At 37.8% G+C, this 16156-nt stretch overlaps 1 protein-coding gene across 1 annotated transcript in view; it reads right to left on the bottom strand.

Moving 5' to 3' along the window:
• The window catches only part of EXT2 (exostosin glycosyltransferase 2), a 91705-nt gene that overhangs the window by 56123 nt on the left and 19426 nt on the right, over window positions 1-16156 (bottom strand). The window contains exon 7 of the mRNA XM_009999500.1: window positions 2918-3049. Within this exon, the coding sequence (XP_009997802.1) occupies window positions 2918-3049 (132 nt within the window). The remainder of the gene's footprint in view (window positions 1-2917; window positions 3050-16156) is intronic.

Below are 16156 nucleotides of genomic sequence, written 5' to 3'. Positions count from 1 at the left end.
AGGTCATACCAGCCATAGATCCTAGCAAATGATGACTCCAAAGCACCTGTATTTCGTCCTCTTCCTGACAGTCATGATCAGTGTACAAACTATAAGACAATATTTTCAAACAGAGGTTTTTATGTTTTTTAAATGTAATGACTTCTCTTCAAGAGCCTCTCTTCTCCAGCAGTTGTATGACTAGAAGTACTTTCAGAAACAAAACAGAAATAAGGCATAGAGAAAATTTTACTCATTAATATCTCAAGCTAAAAAAAATGCTTATGTGTAAAAATACATTTGTTTTTCTTTTAACCTTGATGCACAATATCCAGAGAACCAACTGCAATATAATACGCTGCATCAAAAGAAGTGTAGCCAGCAGGGCCAGGGAGGTGATTCTGCCCCTCTGCTCTGCTCTGGTGAGACCCCACTTGGAATACTGCGTACAGCTCTGGTGCTCTCAGCACAGGAAAGACATGTAGGTGTTGGAGAGGGTCCAGAGAAAGGCCATGAAGGTGATCAGAGGGCTGGAGCACCTCTGCTATGAAGACAGGATGAGGGAATCGGGGCTGTTCAGCCTGGAGAAGAGAAGGCTCCAAGAAGACCTTCCAGTACCTGAAGGGGCTACAGGAAAGCTGGGGAGGGAATTTCACCAGAGAGTACAGTGATAGGACAAGGAGTAATAGTTTTAAACTGGAAGAAGGGAGATTCAGGTTAGACATGAGGAAGAATTATTCATCATGACGGTAGTAAGGTGCTGGAATAGGTTGCCTTGGCAGGTTGTTGATGTCCCCTCCCTGGCAGTGTTCAAGGCCAGGTTGAATGGGGCTTGGAGCAACCTGTTCTAGTGTGAGGTGTCCCTGCTCATGCAGGGAGGTTGGAACCTGATGATCTTTAAGGTCCCTTCCAACCTTAACTATTCTATGAGTCTGTGATCATCACCTTCTAAATGGTCTGAAGTTAGCAATCAGCTGAGTCCTGAAAAATATGCACCTCTATAGAACAGAAGTATAATATGCTCTCACCTCAAAGTGATAAAATATATTCACAGAAAAAAATCTCAAAGATAAACCAGAGAAGGCTCCAGTTACCTGCTTCAAACGAAAGAACAAGGGTAAAAATCTAACAGTATTAGCTGTCTTAAAAAAAGAAAAGGCCTCATAGAAAGATCTTTTCATACGTACTCAGAGTTACTATCAAAATCCCCAGCTAATGATATCACAGGATTGTGTTCTGCTGTTCTACAAATTTAACTGCTCTTGAAGAATTCCCAATCTGAATTCTGTTTTCTTTAATTGACCCTCTGAGAAAGGGTCACAAACACTGTGTTGCTGGCTAACATGGAGCTCACACAACCCATAAAAGAACTTCTAATGATATTTCAGTTTCACATTGAAGTAAGAAATGAATTCATGCACATATTAAGCAATTTTCATAGACTAAGATAAACATAAAATTCTTTCAACTGAGACATAAAACCACCAAGGAATTGACTATTCGTGGCATGAGAGGCATGATATGAGGTGTTAACTCCAACATTCTGGACCAATTCCAGTCTAACTGCAGTCAGCCTTCTAACTTTTCTTTGCACTTGCACATCAATACAATATTCCTCCCTACAGCTTGCACTGCCTTGGCATGCTATTGCTCTTAACTATCCCTCCAGATTTTCAGAGTTCTGTATGTTGCCATGTCTGTGGTGATAACCCCTCTGCTGAAAAACCTCTAGGACAAATATATTTTTTTTTCCAAGTATATATTAAAAAGGAGCCTACCTGTTTCTCAGAGTAAGATTAGCTTCCCCTGAAATGGATAGGTTTCCAGTATAGGAAAAAACCCAGGAGAAGATGTTTTTGTGTCCCCTTTAAACACTGAGTAATTCCAAAGCCATTTTCTTTATTTTACTATGTATTTGTTTTGCTAGCATCATCAAAGGTGCTAAGAGGTTCTGATCCCCTTCTTGTGAAGTATGTACTTACTTCTTGTGCAACTTAATTTCTTATACATTGACAAGTGCCACATTTGCTCTCTTTGCAATGACAACAGAAGATTACTAATGCCTTTGGCTAGGAAATGGAAAAACATCTTCTGGAACCCAGCAATGAGCTTCTAACTCTGTCAACAACGGTTCACACATCAGCCTGAAGAGTAAAGTTAAACTTCCTCCTGAGCACTCCTACTGAGCTTTCAGAGACACTGTCTCTAAACTACCATAAAGTGAGACAGTTAACAAGTTTGGTTTTATTAGTAAAACAAAACTAAGTTTTATATTTTGACACAGAGAAAATTAACTGATTATGAGTGAAAATCATCTGCAGGCTTTTATATGGTAAAAAATCAGAACCAGCTGCTTGGTGCAGAAGGTTAATTAATACTCTAGTGTTTCTTCTTAAAAGAGGTGGGTTCAATCAGTGAATTTTTTTTGAGAAAGAAAAAACACAGTAAAACTTTTATCATCTGTTTCTGTATAACACAAATTCCATAGAAATACAATCAGAAAAAGCATAGGAATAGCTATTTCATTAGAATTACATGAAAGAGCCTTGCAGGTTCTTTAAGACCTTCAGTATTTCCACCAACTACTTCCACTGTCATTAATTTTAAAGACCATTAAACTCACACTAAGTTCAACAGAAATAGAGTAGTGTGTGTGTGTGTGTGCATGAAAAATAAATATATAAACAAACTAGCCATTTAGTGTGTGCAACAGCAAAAGTTAAAAGTTCACATTTCACCGCCAGGACATAAAATGAACTGCTAGCTATTCTGCCAGTTGTCATAAAATATATTAGCTTCATCTGTGCAGGTTACCAACACAACACACACACACTTGAACACATGTACACAGAATTATTCCCAAGTTTCATTGCATATACCTTTTAAATGAGAAAAAACAAATGCACAATTTGTTTTATGATCAAACAAATTTACTTACCACAGCTGGGGGATCATTCCATTCTTCATAAGAAATGGCAGCATATGGGTAAATTCTGTCATTGATAATCTGAAGAGTGGCAAGAGCAATTGCTTTCATCGATCGAAAATATGCTTCCCAAAACCACCTTGCCTGTAAAGAGAATGAAGCTCACTTTCACAATGCACTGATCCACTGCTTAAGAAACAATTTTGGCTCACCATGCACAATCTGTTCCATGCAGTCTACAAGTCAGGTGAAAATTAAATTAGGAGGCATTCTTATTGTAGCTAGAATATTTCCATAGAGCCTGAAGGCTTCAAACTCAGCCCCACCTCCCAGAAAAACAGAATTTACAGCCAATAAAAGGAAGCAGCAGCATTACTTTGCAAGTGACTAAACAGAATGTGAATACTGGAAGGAAGAGGTTACTTTCACACTTTTCCCATGTTTTCCTCTTGAAGAATATCAAAAACAGCTCGACCATAGAAAAGAAGAAATTGCTGTTATAGTCAGTTTTTCCAACGCAGAGAGAAATCCACAGTGCAGCTACATAGCCAAAGAAAAGCAGGCAGCCTAAAAGGTGGAACTAAAAATTCACCTTTTAACGTCAACATTAGGGACAGCTGTTCAGCTAGTGAATTTCAGTGCCCATTAACCCCACAAAACAAATACCTTCCCAAGCCTTCCAAAAAACAAATATATTATTTATACAAATAACTATTAATGCTTTTACATGAAAGTACATGCATATGCCAATTTGTTACAATCATTAATCTAGGCTAATTTACACCACCAGCAGTATAAAACTGCTGAGAGGAAGCATTTGATTTTCTTATACACAGATGAGCTGACTTTCACAGATGAGTTGTTTTAAAGCTAAGGTCCGGTATGGCAAGTTTTAATCTTGTCCCAGTTGTTCTCTGTAAGACAAATGCTGGAAGACAATCAAGGTTTTGGAAATGAAAATGTTGACTTATTTTATTCTCTGTTACAGACGTACACACACTTCCCAAAAGCCAATAACCATCAGATGATCCTGTAGGACCCCATGCAACCAGGAGGAAAATATGCTTTGCCAATACATATAGTTCAAGTGTTTTGGCCCAAGAAACGTGAATTTTTTCAACTCAATTTTTCTTCTCCAGCACCTTGAAGTGTTCAGAAGGTAACTTAATTTGCAGGTTTCCTATAGTTCAGTATCAACTATAAGAGTATGTGTTTGCATCTAGGTTGCAGAACAACTAAACAAAAGACATTTTTTCAATAACTGGAATGTTAATAAGTTTTCAGAACCAGAACACAACTAAAGAATACATACAAATTTGGGTGCTATTCTATTCTTGCTATGGATTCCTTTAACAGTAAAAAGGCTCTACAGACAGGATGGTCAGCTATAAGAATATTAAATAATATTATTTAGAATATTAAGCTACTGAAGGAATACCAAGCTTTTGGTGGCATAGACTATAAGATGAATCAAAAACACCTCTCACTTAGCTGTTAACAAATTGCCAGTGTGTCACACTCTGCAGCTCATTACATTTTAATAGACGAGTGATCCCTACCTATACAGTTCATGCTGGAGCATTCCTAGGCTAATTACCAGTGTACAGGAAAGAGTACACCTAGAGAAAATGGAAATTCACATGCAAACTTGCACATATTTATGTGTATGCTACCCTGTACTTTACTCTGAGTGTCAGCTATGGGATTAAGAACTCAAGACCTGTTGCTGAAACACTGGCCCTAAAACTTGGCTCAGTGGGTAGTTTGTAAAATAGTTTCTTCAGAACAGTTCTGTTAAATGCTTAGGATGAAAAACCAACTAAAAAGGCAAACTAGGAAAAAGACAAGTGCTCTCTGGAGAGCTACTTTTATTGTGAGAAAACATTAACAGCCATAAGCCTTACTACTTTAGAGTACTTCAAAATTTTATTAAGGAGATTGATGAGTATTTAGAAAAATTACACTTCTCTGAAGCTTGTCATCCAGAAAGAGTGCAAAGGTATTTCACTTCAGAACGGAATCACTTCCCTCTCCTTGTTTGTCTCCCTGGTAGGACTTAGCTGGATAACGCCTATTACCAAGAACATAGGAAAAATAATTCTATAAACAGGTAAGAATAAATAATGTCTGTCTCCTTGAAATACCAAAAAGACACCAAATAAAGCAAACACCACATGAGAAGCAAAGACTTAAATATCCCTTTTTCCATGCCTCCTTTCTTAAAAAGATATTATCCAGAGGTCAGTAGCAACTGCTTTAAAAAGGAAACCAGAAGCAGACTAAGAATTAAAATTGACCAGAACAATGAACTTCCCTATTAAACTATCCTGACTAAACAGGAGTAAGAACACATATTTAAAATTTCACTTTCACATCAGATAATAGTTTAGAAGCACTGCTAAAAGCATCACTAAGTAGGAAGGAGAAATTATTTTATGCAGCCTTTTAACATATAACTTTATAAGGTAATCAAGGAGCTATTAATTCTGTGAAATGCACACAGGACTGTGTATTATATTGTCATTAAATGAACGTAGTCCTGTACAGTTCTAATTCTAGAATTATTTATTAATACTGTAATATCTATAAATATCTAGCTTCATAACAATCAAAACTGGTCTCTTCTTCTTCAGCAAAACTAGGATGGACCTGATGTATGTATGTAGACAGCAAGTTTACTTGCTGTAAGAATATTTGATATGTCAGGCAAGATTACACCTCTACACCAGAAGCAAAACTGGCAAAGAGGGCAGAAGGAATTTACTTCTTACAGACTAATATTTATGTAATTATTCTTTTGTAAAGAGCTAGAAAATGTTCCCACAGTTGCTTGTAATTTTTTGGAGTTGTGTTTCTTTAAGGCAGAACTCAAAACCTTCCAAGGGGATTTGAAGTCTCCAAACAGATGTTTCAGGGTCTCATTACTTCCTCTCCACCTTGTTTGCTTTTATAAAGCAGAACTGATTAACATGGCTTGCTAGTGTCTGCTGCTCAGCATGTGAAGTTACTAAACATTCTGGAAAGTTTTCTACTGGGGGGATGTACATCAATTCCATTTGAAATGTATTTTCTACTTGGTGTGGTTGAAAAGCTTATGTTGGAATATAACTAAGACCTAAGAAGGATAAAAAACCACTATGTACACCTTTGGGATTCAGGAGAGAAAAACAGCAACAACAAGAAAAAGAAGAGAGAGAGAGAGAGAGAGAGATCTGCTCCTGACTCCTATGCCAGCATTTTAGTATTCTTTCATAGTTTTTATGAGCTGTCCATTTATCTTTTCTGTATCTACAAATTCAGAAGATTAATGGTTATATACTTGAGAGCAGCTTTAATACACTGGTTAGAGTTTGTAAGGTATAGTAATTGTATCATATGACTTAGAGCTCCCTGAAAGCCTTTTAAGGATCTTGAAATAAATGATCCATAACTACAGATCTTGTCTTCCACACTGATTATACAGTCTACAACTATTATATGGTCAAGCTACCATTCCTTTCAACTAGAACTGAAATTAACTTCTAGTACTCTAGTAGTCTGCTTGATGAGGTTTCAGAAGTTTCTTAGGAAACACACTATGTGGATCACAGATTTGTAGTGAATGCTAACCTTGTACACACCTAAATCATGTTTAGGTTGCAACCAATCTAAATTGTATAGAGATCAAATTTACTTTGTACAACTGTCAAAATAACAAATGAACATATGTTAACCTATGGGATCTTCTTCTGGAATTACAAACAAGTATTTAACAAACACAGCTTCCCTTTTAAATTTCTAGATAAACAGAAAGTCTAGGATAAATGCAACACTTTAACCAACATGTGGAAGAGTCAAATATAGATAACCAAATTATCTGACTGAATATGAAATACATTATACTACTGGGTTGCTCAATGTGTTGGAAGTGTCTGGAATCTCTTGTAATTTCCCACAGAATTAATTTGCCTGAATTCAATTTCTGCAGGAAATTTTACAAAGCCAGGACAACTAACCATGGAAGCCGAAGACAGAAGGAATCTGAGATTAGACTCTCCCCCTTTCCAAGGGGTGAGGTCTGCAGAACAAGGTCACAAACATGGTCATGCCAGTCAGCAGCTCCAAGTTATTTTTCTTCCTTCCTCCACATCCCCGTTTCAACTGCTGCATCCTCACTAGATTAGCCATGAAAACCCAGCACTTTTTGTAATGGCTAAAATTGCTTAATTTAATGTAGAAATATTATTTTATCTCCACAAATACATATGCACATTTTGAGGATCACTATCAATATCTGTAAGACAGAAGAAAAGGTTTAGAAACTCTGTGTCGTTTTCTTCCTTGAAGCTATGGAAAATTTTGCATTTCTTCAAGCAAGTAAGCAAACATTCAAATTCAAATTTCAATTTCACTGGTTTTCAGTTTCAGATGGACTACAAAAAACCTAAGCTGACAATATTCATCACATACTGATCCAGGCAAGAGCTTTGGATGGGAGAATTTGCAGTTATTTTCATAGAAGACAACAGGCAGCAGCACACAGTTATAGGGTAACCTACTCACACAAAGTAACATTTATTTAGGTAAGGTGTTATTTTCCTTAGAAACAAACACACTTGGGGCCTAGTATCTCTTTATAAGCTCTTTACAAGCCAGCATAGCATCAGGTTACAAAGTCCATTCATACGATGTTTATAAGTTCTAGTGTTAATGCCACTAATGGTGCTCTGGTGTAGAGTGCAGGAGAGATCTACTAATCTTTTGATTACTTTGTGAAAATAAAAATGCTGAGCATGAGGCAAGAGAAAGAATACAGGCTGTAACACTTAGATCAGGAAGAAAAGGAACCTTCTAGCCTCTTATCACAGCCCATGATTTGGTGGGAGTTAGTAAAGGTAGCAAAAGAGGAAAAAAGATTCGCAAGAGAGTAGTAAAAGTTAACTGCCCATAAACCACGACTTCTCTCGGCTTTTAGGTCGGGCGCCATGATGTTGTAAGATTTTGCTCCACTGCAGGAGTTCAACATTTCCAAAATGCCTTGAAAAGGTTTACGAGGTTTTGAAATACAACCATTTTCACACTGGCTGAGGTGACTCTACGTAAATGCTTTCCCTTCTTGATGGCTCTTGATGGTCTGGTTTTTATTCCCTGACCAGATGGGTCAGGGAAGTCCGGCTGAAGAAAAACATGAGACCTAACTGCTTCAGCAGCACTGGCCTGGAAGCTTGGGAATCTTACTTTTAATCCTGGTTCTGTTACTTATTTACAGATGAATGCTTGACACTCATTCAGTTGCTTGTTTCTACTTAAGCCTTTGAGCAGTATGTGTAAGATTCACCTCATGGAGTTTTTGTGAGACTCAACTGTTCTAGACCTTTCAAATTCTAGGGTGGACAGAAGAATAGAAAAACACAACTTCATCCTCTCATTATTTGTAAAAAGAAATTGAATGTTTAGCTAAACAATGCTTCTGAAGTAACTGACTGTAGCAACCCCTTTGCTAAAATGTGTACCTTCAGCAGAGATATAAAAGTTATTAGAAGAAACACCTACAGCTCTGGGCATGGAAGTTCTTCCATTAAGACCTTCAGGCTTTAAGCTACCCTTGATACAATAATATAATTAAATTTTTTTAAGTTACTGGAGACCTAACAAGCTATTGCTTATCAAGACAGCTACTACAATTGGCCACAGGCAACCCTCCTCATAACCTTTTTCCACTGTGTAGTAGAATTAGATAAGTCTGCTGAGGTTCAAGATAAACTGTGCCCCATACGAAAGATGCGTATGAGGATAGCTGATGATATATAATAATCAGATAGCAAGCTTGAGTTGTCAAGCCCTCTACTCCCCTGCTTCATGGTAAAATGGAACAGAAGACAGCATAAGTTCCTCTTCTGGAGTAATACGCATTTTATAAAAAGTTCCCCAAGATTCATTTTGGGTTCAGACCAACAACTCTATAACCTCCAACTCCCACATTTTTCTGCCTACAAATTGTAATCTTCCCCCTTTTTCTGGACCACCTTACTGTTTTTATAGCTGGTTCCATGTTTCAAAAACTTTCTTGCCAATCACAAATACCACTTTTAGTATGCAGTTCTGCAGCAAAGATGATGCCACCTGGGTAAGCTAAAATCAGTGCCATCTTTGTTTCCTTACACAAGTTTATGAGAAACCCACAGGAGACTTAATACTATTAAGAATTAGACAGAAACTTGTTTCCAGAAAGTAAGAATAATTTGGGTTTACAAAAAAAGGTTTTAGGATCCTTAACAATATCACACAATGAAAACACATAAAGCTGACTGACTCAATCTTCTTGCTGCGATCAGTGAGAAAATATATGGTACTTTAGAAAGAAATTTAGAGCTCTGGTAACCAATGCAGTACTGGTAACATTTTACTAACTTGCCTAAAGTTTAAGAGTTTTCTATAAAAAACGAAAATAATTCAGAAGATTAAAATCACCTTTCAAAATTGACCTAAACTGGGGTTTGCTTCCAACAGCACACGACAATCTTCTTAATATTGCTCTTTCAACTCCTGTTTCTGAGCTATGCATGATTCCTAACCAAAGCTCTGAAAAAAAATCACCAATTTAACTTACACAACTTACAGGAGTGGCCGGTAGAGGCATACACCTTAATTTCAACAAGCACCTTTGTCTACTTCAGATGCAACAGAGTGTGAAAACTAAATTTTGCCACTATCCAAATTTCTTTTTTTTTTTCTTTTTGAAGCTGCTGATTCATAGGGGACAGAGGTCAGAGTTCAAAATGCTAGTCTTACTCTTCAGATACCAGCCACTTGGGAGTAACTCGCTTCTACTGGCTCGCAGTTTTATTGCTGTAAACTACTTCACAAATGCTGACTCATGAGAGCTAAGGGTAAAGGAAATGTTAGTGCAAGCTCAGATATTAATCTTAAGCTTCTTGCTCTGCAGCCTGCTTTAGATTCTCCTCTTTGGCACTTTGAAAAGAATCACTTGTGTAAATTATAGTAAACCATATATACAACAGTACGTACTACGCAGAAACAAGAATGGTTCTTTGAAACATATCTGTTAAAGTTAACATTTTTAATCTGGTTTCCATACTTCCAGATAATTTGTGGGGTTTTTCAGTTTTTGGGTTTGTTTTTGTTGTTTGCCTTTTTAATGTTTCCATCTGTTACGAGCACGAGCCCTCTTGCTTAAAATCTGTCCCAAATACATGAAACAGAAGCAGCTAATTTTAACAGAATAGTTCTCATTCTCTCACACTAAGTGGTAACATTTTATATGGCTTTGAAATCTTGCATTATTTTGACCCCTAAAACACAGACTTATACTATTTCATATTCCAGTCATATAGTACCTTAGTTTTAAAAATAATTAAAAAAACACATTAAGACTTGAATAGATTAAAATACCATTTAGCACTGGCATTCTCCCCTCCCTCCATATATTTCTGCACCTCAAACTTGTGTCTTTGATTAATGAGCATGACAACTTCACAGCTCTGTTGCAGTAGGCAACATTGTGCCAGCCAGTAAACCTGACTTACTGCCCTGGCACCCTTCAAATCCACTGGCAAAATACATTTCCCTTCCAAAAGGGCTTTCAGTTCTGTCTTCCTATTTACAGGCAAATGACACGTATTGACACCAAAGAAATAACACAGCTGTAAGCGAGTAGTATGGATCATACTCTGGCTTCCAGATAGTCATATCTATATAACCATTGCTGGAAATGATGTAGAAACACAAAAAATAGCCCCCACACTTTCCCTCAATTTTCCAGGAGTTTGTAGGGCTCTCTAATTACTCCAGTTTCACCGGGCTGTTACTGTGAAGAGGCAGGCACACCCAACCTGAGGAGTAGTCAAAATTACTTGCATTTGTACCATCCTTTTAATGTTAAGTTTGTTCTCTGCCCACTCCCTGTTAACCACATGAAACCAGACCAACAGTGAGCTCCTTACACTATCATTGATTCAACAGCAGTCCAGAAAACAACTGAAAACAAATATGTGCATGTAATTGCGGAGAACATTCAACTGCTATATGACCACAAGTCAGAGGGTGGGGGGACATTTTAGCCACATTTCCTGACAAATGATGGACAGCCCCTGAAACTGAAAGCAATAGGTTTCTAATCCCAGGGGTACTACCTTCAAATATGTCTATGTTCTCAGGGTAGATCAGTTTTCCCTGCTGCAGGCATCCTGCTGAGAGGTGAGGTCCCAAGCAAAACACAGGAATCTGACTGCAAGCCTTTGAGGTGGCAGGATCCAAGGGGGGTTCAAAGACAAGGCTGGCTGGTGGGCAGCACCTCTGAGTATTGCAGAGGTTAAAGGTTAGTAAAGCAGGAGCCACTGGCCAATAAAACAGTGTTTGGAGAGCCCACTCTACAGATAAATTGGGGATCTGTTTACACCTTTCCCAGCTTTCTGAGTTACACACACTGATGCTTCCCACTGTGATCTTGTCCTATGTCCACCAGCATCTCCCCTCCTCAGCAGCTGCCCTGCTCTGTGCTGGTTGGCTTTAAAACATGGCTAAAGGATGCTTGGAAACTTTTAATCAGCATCCAGCATAAAAAATAACTAAATAAAAGCACAATTGCTTTTATTTGTGTCAACTGCTGCAACAAGATCTCTCTTGTTTGAGATTTCCCATGACTGCTACACTAATGCTAGGAGAACAGAAGCTTAAATTCCCTTGATTAGAGAAGCCAAACACTAAGCAAGCCCAGTGCCAATCATACACATGAAAGGACAGCTTTTTGAAGCAAGAAAAAAAATAATCTAGGTAGGGTTACCACCATATTATAGCAGTCAAAAATCAGCCTACACCTCAATTTCAGAGCTTAAGTCCTGTACCAGGAAGAACTTGCCCTTTTGATGAAGAAACGGTTTGCTCAGTTTCCTGTAAGCTGTATAGTTCTATTTTGTATAAGCATAAACATTCCTATACACACAGTTCTCAACACTGGACAACTTTAACCACAGACATTACTGCCAGCATTGCTCAAATACAGAGATATTTTACTGACTCCTACAAGGATAAAAGCTGAAGGACTCACAGTCATCGGGTTTTTTTCTGTATCTATGGGAAAAAACTCAAGTCTAGGACATGGTGCTGCTTTTTTCCTCCACATCTTAAAAATAATTTATTTTAGCACAAGCTATGTAAAAATACCTCATCTTTCGTGACTCAAACTGTGCATGGCTGTATGGCTGTCTGATGAAATAGATATGGTGATTAATAATTGCTGATTGTGAAAATACTATGTGGTGGTCACACTGCAATGGAACAGGACTGAAAATAATTATACCTTGACAAAATAATTGGTACACATCAGCAAGAGTTATTTATTCTTGGCAAATATCTGAAATGGCATGTTAAAGAGGAATATTCTTTACTGCATGAAACCAATTTTGTAAAAAAAAATAATATCAAAGATAAACATCAAAGCTTATTACAGAAGTCCTTGCTACCCAAAAAAAAGTTGACATAAGGAGTAGTTTTCTCTGTCTTTCAACACATACATAGCATGGCCTTTGCAATAGATGGAACTCAGGTGTCAGGAGATACCCTGAACCACTGGCTGCTAAACACAGGAGATTCCCTGAAGCTCCAGCTACCACAGCACAGACAGTAACAGATCAGAAACAAAGGAAGTGGTGAGAGGAAGATTGCAGAGCCTGAGCTTGGTGCTGCTAGCTTACTGAAGCATTTCAGACAGTTAGTTCACGAGTGCTGCACTCATGCTCTGGTTTTACACCAGATTCAGGATCAGGAAAGTTCTTCCCAATGCCTCAATGTGTGATATTTTTACTTTTGTTTGCTACAGTGTTGGGAAGTATTTTCTGGTACATTGTGCTGTGTGGGGGAACCAATATGAAGTATTTTGCGTTTCCCTGGGACCAGAAGTCCATTACCAGCTGAGTCTGGTTGCAGGAAACTATTTCTTAAGCTTAACTGTAATCTAACAACTTCTATCCATGATTCCCTACTCTACTATTTGGATCCTGGAATATGCACACCTCTATAATCCTCCTCTCCAGAACATCTGTACAGATTTAAGCCACCAGGATAGATTATATATTCAAAGACAACTACAGCTAGTTGCCATGTTAATATCTAAAGAGCAGAGGAGAAAGGACCCCTAGATATAATTTACACTATCTACAAGCCCAAGGGCATTACAGTACATTCCTCGCAGAGCTCACTTTTGCATTTCTAACAAAGATACATAATTTTCCTAAATACAGGCATCTAAGAAACTGTTAAATATCTGCACAATTTACAAAGAAAGATTAAAGAAAATGTCATTTAAAGATGGCAGACTGCAGACTGTTTTTATAGAACATGTAAAATCTTTGTAATTTAAAGGCCAAATGTTCTTACTGTGTTGTAAGATAACTGATTTAGTCATTAAAAAAGGATCCAGGATTTCTAAATTCCATTATGAATATTATGATTTGGCTTTGTACAAGTTATTTTTGCCTCTATCCAGTCATCAGTAAAATGGATACAAGACCAAGGTGTATCTACTACTATTTAATACACTTACATGTGAATTATTACAGCAATACAGTGTATTTGTACTATACAGGTAAATGCTAAAGTTGTAACACCTTCAGTAATGAAGGGCAAGTGGAGCAAGTGAATTTGATGAAGAAATGTGGTGTGGAACAGACTAAGCAGCAGCAGGAGTACTGCAGAGTAACAAAGAATGGGTGAAACACTGGCAGAGCTAACTGCTTAATCTGCATGAAAGAATATTTTCAAATATTATTTCTAAAAGAAGTACATGCCTTTGTAATTTTTTGATCATCTGGGTTTATCTGTCGTCTCTCCAAACTGTGTATAGCAACCTGCAAAGGGTAAGCACCAAAAGTCCACTTTGCAACAACATACAGACTCTTAAAATGTAATCTTAAAAGTAATATTGTCTTAAAACAGCATCATTTCCCTCTTACAGTTGGAGTTTTAACCTGCTGCTTAGAGACTGCAAACCTAGATACAACAGCAGTACAACTGCATCCTATAAAATCTATTCACTGAGGTGCTGATTGTTCTCAAATTTTTCAGCTCTTTTCTCAGGTATGCCACAAAGACCACTCTGTAGTACAACATGCATGAAAACAGTTTTCTTCATTCTGGAAAGCAGCAGGCCAGGACAGACAACAGGAAAAAAAAATATTCTAGAATAAGGACTCCGCAACAAACGAAGAGGGGAATGGGGGAGCAATGAAAGTCTCATATATAAATGCCAAGGATTCTACAACTCCCCTGGTGATCCTGGCAGTAAGCCAGGAAAAAGTTTTGTCTTTACTTTGCTGTTTGCAGCAACAAATCTTTCCTCTGGGGGAGGAGTAAGAGGGCTGGAACTAACTTCACTGCATCTGATAAGATGGCAAATTGTCCAGGCCTGACATTTATGGAGGACCCAGAGCTTCACTGAAGCACTCTGGGAGGATTAAAGCAAGGTTAGCCTCTCTAGTCACACTCCTTAAAATGCTACAAATGGTACAGATGAAAGTTAATTTAAATTTGATAATGATGAATCTAAAGAACCCCAAGACAGAAGCTGTCCCCTGTCAGGGAAAGAACTGCAGCTGGAAGTGGAATATTTTCATTAAAAGGACTTGTAAAAATCTAACTATGCTCAAAGAGCTTCCAGAGTCCAGATATTGAAATGAAGTTCTGTTTAACTGGTTAACAAGAACTAAATCCCTTTTTTTTTTTTTTTTTTTTTGTGAGCTGCACCACCCACAGGAAAACTCCACCACCCATTAGTTTTAACTCTATCCAGGACATTTCACTGTAAGAATGGGATGTTTCACACACTGGCAGTGATTGCCTGGAGCCAGCAGAAAGGCTCATATAGCTGTCAGCAAGCTGATAAGAGTTGAAATTACTCTACAGAGCCCTCTTTAAAGAAGAGCCAAAGAAGCACATTAAATGAAAGGGAGGAGGGGTCAGAAAAGCCAGCCACTCATGTTGTTTTAACGTGGCACTAAAACAAGTCATTGATTTATGCATGTGTCTTCAGATCTGTTTGACCCGGAGTCTGAACTTTTCTTCAGGTCAGGGCTGAGGCACATAGGACACACATGAGAAAAATGAGGATAGTTTGTTGAGCTGTTCTGGCTGTGGGAACAAACATTGCAAACTACATTTTCTATCCATAGTCTTTACACTGAATTTACATCCCTTTATAACTTTTAATTGTCCACACAGGCTGAAAAGACAAGCGGTTGCGATTATCTAAAACTTTAATTAATAAAAAACAGTAATTCTGCATGGCCACTATTTGAGATAGCATCTTGTGGAGCTTCAGGAAAGTCAATTATCTGTTCATACAAAGGAAGAAACTATACATCACATTCAATATTCTCTCACTGAAGTGTTTGGCAGCCAGTGAAATTAAGATACACATAAAAAACCCACTAATAATCTGACAATGTTATTCTATGACGCATCATAATACCAAGGCCTCCAGGAAACCCCAGTCCTGAAATTGCATTACTGCAACCACACCAGCTCTGACCAAATGCCCTTCTGCACCTGTATCATCTGATGCTGGTGCACAGCAGGTCACGAAGGAACCCCCCCCCACAGACACAGCAAGCATAAGCCACCACTTCCCAAAATACTCTCCTGCTTCCAGAAGTTTGCAATTCAGGACATTCTAAGCCAGAGGGTATATATTTGTATTACTCTCTGACCTACTTCTCTTCTTTGGATTTCTTCATTCACCCTTTATGCCAATAAAACCCCTCCACTCACAAAAAATGCTGAAGCAGTGAGCCTCACAGATGAGCTTTAAGTTCTGGGAAAACATCATCACCTTTTTTTTCTTTTTAGACCAGATTACCAATAAGATCTAAGAAACATCAAGTGAAACTGTATTGAACAACGTACAGTCATATCCATTCACTTTCTTTGTCACCTTATTTTATAGTTGTGTATTATATTTTCCCCCTCATCCTAATGAACTCATTTTCAAGATTAAGAGTGTTAGGCTCTTTAATCGCTCTTCTTATTAAACCTTTGATCACTCTTGCTCTATTTGTTGTCTTTCAGATGAGAGAACTGTAACTATGAACTGAACTATGTAACTATTCAGAGTGCAGCCATATAAGAGATTCATGCAGAGGCATAGTATTTTCCATTTTGTTAACTACCTCTTTTCTAAAAATTCTTTATATTACTTTTCTTAACCATAATTGATGATGGAATTGGTATTTTCACATTTATTACTATTTATTACAGCTC

Source organism: Chaetura pelagica, unplaced genomic scaffold (assembly GCF_000747805.2).
Source record: "Chaetura pelagica isolate M959 unplaced genomic scaffold, ChaPel_1.0 scaffold55, whole genome shotgun sequence".
Lineage (NCBI taxonomy): Eukaryota > Metazoa > Chordata > Aves > Apodiformes > Apodidae > Chaetura > Chaetura pelagica.
This window is presented reverse-complemented; position numbering and strand designations above follow the sequence as displayed.